Source organism: Cydia splendana, chromosome 4 (genome assembly GCF_910591565.1).
Source record: "Cydia splendana chromosome 4, ilCydSple1.2, whole genome shotgun sequence".
In the NCBI taxonomy this organism is placed as follows: domain Eukaryota; kingdom Metazoa; phylum Arthropoda; class Insecta; order Lepidoptera; family Tortricidae; genus Cydia; species Cydia splendana.
The window spans coordinates 5,036,762-5,040,694 of NC_085963.1; the positions used below are offsets into that span (position 1 = coordinate 5,036,762).

The window sequence follows — 3,933 nt, forward strand, 5'->3', positions numbered from 1 at the left end:
TTATATGATGTGCTGTGACACCCATTCACTGTACAAACAACCATCTTTCCTGTAGTTTTTGATTTTTAAACGGGAGGTGTACACAAACCGATTTGACTTTGAGTACTGCGAGGGCCGTTCGAATACGATGATACGAGTGTGACGTGACGTCGCACTTGAAATGGCTTCACTGGGGGTGTACGAACTAGGAATCTATGCCTTATAAATCTATGAGTTAGGGCATGTGCCCATTATGACAATTCAGTTAGGGCAAGTGACTTTAGGACAAACGTTGTTAGGGATTCAGAATGACACCCGTTTAGGGCTTGTGCACAAATCACGCGAGGTTCGATAGGGGGAGGCGGGGTCACGAAAAAATCACGATAGATCACGTAGGGGGGTATAAGGAAACCTCACGTGTATTTTTCTACAGTGAACGAAACTAAGAAAAAAAATCTTATTACATGAGTAGATACTTTTTCTCGGTTTCGTTAAACATAAATCTTCACTCCGCACTTCAAAATAGCGAGTCTATTTAACGAAAATAGAAAATTAAACGAGGTTTTCTATGTACAATACTATTTATCTTAAAATTAGGTCGAATGAAAAAAAATCAAAAAAATACACGTGAGGTTGTGCGGGGGGAGGGGGATAGCCAAAAACCTCACCAAAAATCACCAAGTTGGGTCAAAAAGTAGCCGAAAACACCTCGCGTGATTTGTGCACAACCCCTTATTTCGACTGTGTTTCGACCAGAATGAGCAGCTCTTCAAATCTACCAATTTTTATCAATACTTATCTTATATCAGTTATAAGTATCTGACAAAAAAAAATAATCGACAATAAAAATAAAAATGGTCTATTTGAAATCTAACGGAAGTCTTCTCCTTTTTGAAGTCAGGAAATATGTACCTACATAATCATTTGACATGTACAGTCGCCATCAGATATATCGGAGCGGCCAAGGTGTTCACAATATCTGAACACGCGCTCTAACGCCCTGACAATAGAGGCGTGTTCCGATATTTGTGAGCACCTTGGCCGCTCCGATATATCTGATGGCGACTGTACAAAGATGTACAATGATAATTATTTATGACAAAGTCTGTGAACGGTGGCGCCAATTTTAGGTATTACGAATTTACGAGCGACGTCGGCAACTTGCAAGATCAGTCGAGCAACGGCGAGAATTTTCTAAATTACTTATGTAGCTGATAACGCAGTTCCGCTATTCAACACGAGATGGCGTTAAACTCAAACGACGTGAACAACAAACGGCCAAATCGAGAAGGTGCGTGTGTATAAGCGCTCTATACTTGTCGTGTACATTCTCGATGCTGCCGGATAAGGACCTTGCACTTGAACCTTCTAGCACTTTCCTAACGAGCAAACTAGGTGGCGCTGTAAACGGGGCCTATAAATACGGCGGAACGCCGGCTAGCCGCCAGTTGCAATCTGATTTAGCGCAAGTGTGAACTTGAGAATAATAATAACAAAGAGAATAAAAGCGTCTAGTCAAAACAAAATGTCGATCATTCCGCATTTTAACAACTGGGAACGGCCTCTTCGTAGGATGGAGAGGGATATCTTCAGAGCGGATCCTTACATCGACTTCCCCTACGGATCAATGGTCCCACGGACCTTCTTTAACCCCGAATTCTTCTTTAAACCCTGGAACAATATGCTGCAACCGTTTGAACAGCTGATGAAGCCCCTGGAGCAGTTATCCTCAGCCATGAATCAATTGGCACTGTGCGACGGCTCGATAACTTCGGACAACGAGAAATTCCAAATCAATGTGGATGTGCAGCATTTCAAACCCGAGGAAATACGCGTCAAAGTGATCAACAAACATGTTATTGTGGAAGGTAAACACGAGGAGAAGCAGGATGAGCACGGCTATGTTTCCAGGCAGTTTGTGAGGAAATACGCTTTGCCTGAAGGATGTTTGCCTGACACAGTGCAGTCTAACCTGTCTTCTGATGGTGTTCTAACGGTCACGGCTCCAAAAGTGCTAGCGTTGCCATCTACCGGCGAAAGGATAGTGCCAATAGCTCACACGGGCCCCGTGCAGAAGCAAATTGGATCACAATAGGTGCTTAATAGTGTTTCCAAAACGTGATTATTTTCTAAGACTGAATCATTTCAAAGTGTAAATTTAACCGCCTTTATTTTACGTAATAAAATAAATCATTAAAACGTATAATTGTGTTTGAATCATTTTTAATTTAGGTGTACCTTTTTCATTAGGGTAACTAGAGCATAAATATTAGCAATATTAGGTAGTACTTAGTGCACCGTGTATGTGGAAGAAACGCATGTAATTAGTACCTATATAAATTGTTTAATATTTGTGATTTGCCCACGATTCCATTACATATAGGTACATATTTATGTTTTGTACTATTTTTGGGCTACAGATACAAATACCCTAGAGGTTTCCAATAGTGGCATGCATGTAAAAATTGTATTAAAATTTAAAGTGAATAAATAAACTTAAAAAAAAAAAAAAAAAATAATGACCACCAAAAAATACTTTGGTACCCTAAATAAAGAAATCTCTCTTACTAAAAATAATTACTAAACACCTAAAAACTAATAAGGTCTAAAATTACAAAAGTACCAGCTGTTTTAATCAATCACGAATGCACTTCAAATTGTATTCAAACACCAAATATAATGATGATCACCAAATCTTGAAGAGCAAATTAATGCGATATTTTCACCTAAATAAACCACTTTGATTACCAAAAAATCTATACGTATTTGGTATTACGAAATATGTAAAGTAAAATGATGTCAATATTACAGCCCCTTCCGCTCAATCCCCCGTACACCGCACCGACCGCTCGCTCGTCTGCCCCAATCCTTCAGTCACACGCGAACCTCACAGAAAAGAAAGCTACTAGAAAAATGGGTTAGGTTAGGTTAGAACTGCGATCCTCACAGAACCGAACTGCTACTAGAAAAGTGGGTTAGGTTAGGTTAGAACTGCGATCCTCACAGAACCGAACTGCTACTAGAAAAGTGGGTTAGGTTAGGTTAGAACTGCGACCCTTATAGAAAAGAAAAGAAATGCTATCAGAACAGGCTATGTTAAGGTTCCGCCACACAGGCGCATTTTCCGGGCGGTGCGTGAGCGTTTTATATGTAAAAACGGCGCGCCCCGCACACGCGCCGCCCGCAAAACGCGCCTGTGTGACGGAGCCTTTAGAACTGCGAACCTTACAGAAACGAAATGCTACTAGAAAAGTGGGCTAGGTTAGGTTAGAACTGCGACCCTTACAGAAACGACATGCTACTAGAAAAGTGGGTTAGGTTAGGTTAGAACTACCATCCATACAGAATCTAGGTAGAAAACGGTTACGAAGTAGATTCATTAATTTAATAGGATAACGAGAAGTTAAATGTTTGCATGACATTTTAAATTAAAATGTGGTTAAAATTGGGTGGTTATTGCCTATTTTTAGGTTAACAATGATTAGTTTGGAGTTATTTGCTTTAAAGGATAGCAAGTAGTAATAAAAATGTTCGTTATAATTTTACATTAAAAATGAGTTTTAATATTGGTGATCATTTACTATTTTTGGATTTTAACAATTATTAGTTTGGTGTCATTTTCTTTAAAAGGATAGTGATAGTAAGATGTAAAAAATTTGGTTATCATTAAATTTCACATTAAATAAATAAAAAAAAATAAATAAATAAATATTAGGGGACATCTTACACAGATCAAACTAAGCAAAGCTTGTACTATGGGTACTAGGCGACGATATACATACTTGTATAGATAAATACATACTTATATACATAGAAAACAACCATGACTCAGGAACAAATATTAGTGTTCATCACACAAATAAATGCCCTTACTGGGATTCGAACCCAGGACCATCGGCTTAGCAGACAGGGTCACTATCCACTAGACCAGACCGGTCGTCATAAAAATTCATT

General features: G+C 38.9%; 1 protein-coding gene across 1 annotated transcript; it reads left to right on the top strand.

Annotated features, from left to right (window-relative positions):
- The first annotated feature begins 1,406 nt into the window (after nucleotides 1-1,406).
- Nucleotides 1,407-2,185, top strand: LOC134789676 (protein lethal(2)essential for life-like). Its single transcript, XM_063760273.1, has one exon. It carries the CDS (start codon nucleotides 1,505-1,507, stop codon nucleotides 2,072-2,074), a length of 570 nt encoding a protein of 189 aa, XP_063616343.1. The 5' UTR covers nucleotides 1,407-1,504; the 3' UTR covers nucleotides 2,075-2,185.
- Nucleotides 2,186-3,933: the final 1,748 nt, after the last annotated feature.

Excerpts from the sequence above, each read along its gene's own strand:
- LOC134789676 (XM_063760273.1), top strand. The coding sequence starts at position 1,505 with ATGTCGATCATTCCGCATTTTAACAACTGGGAACGGCCTCTTCGTAGG.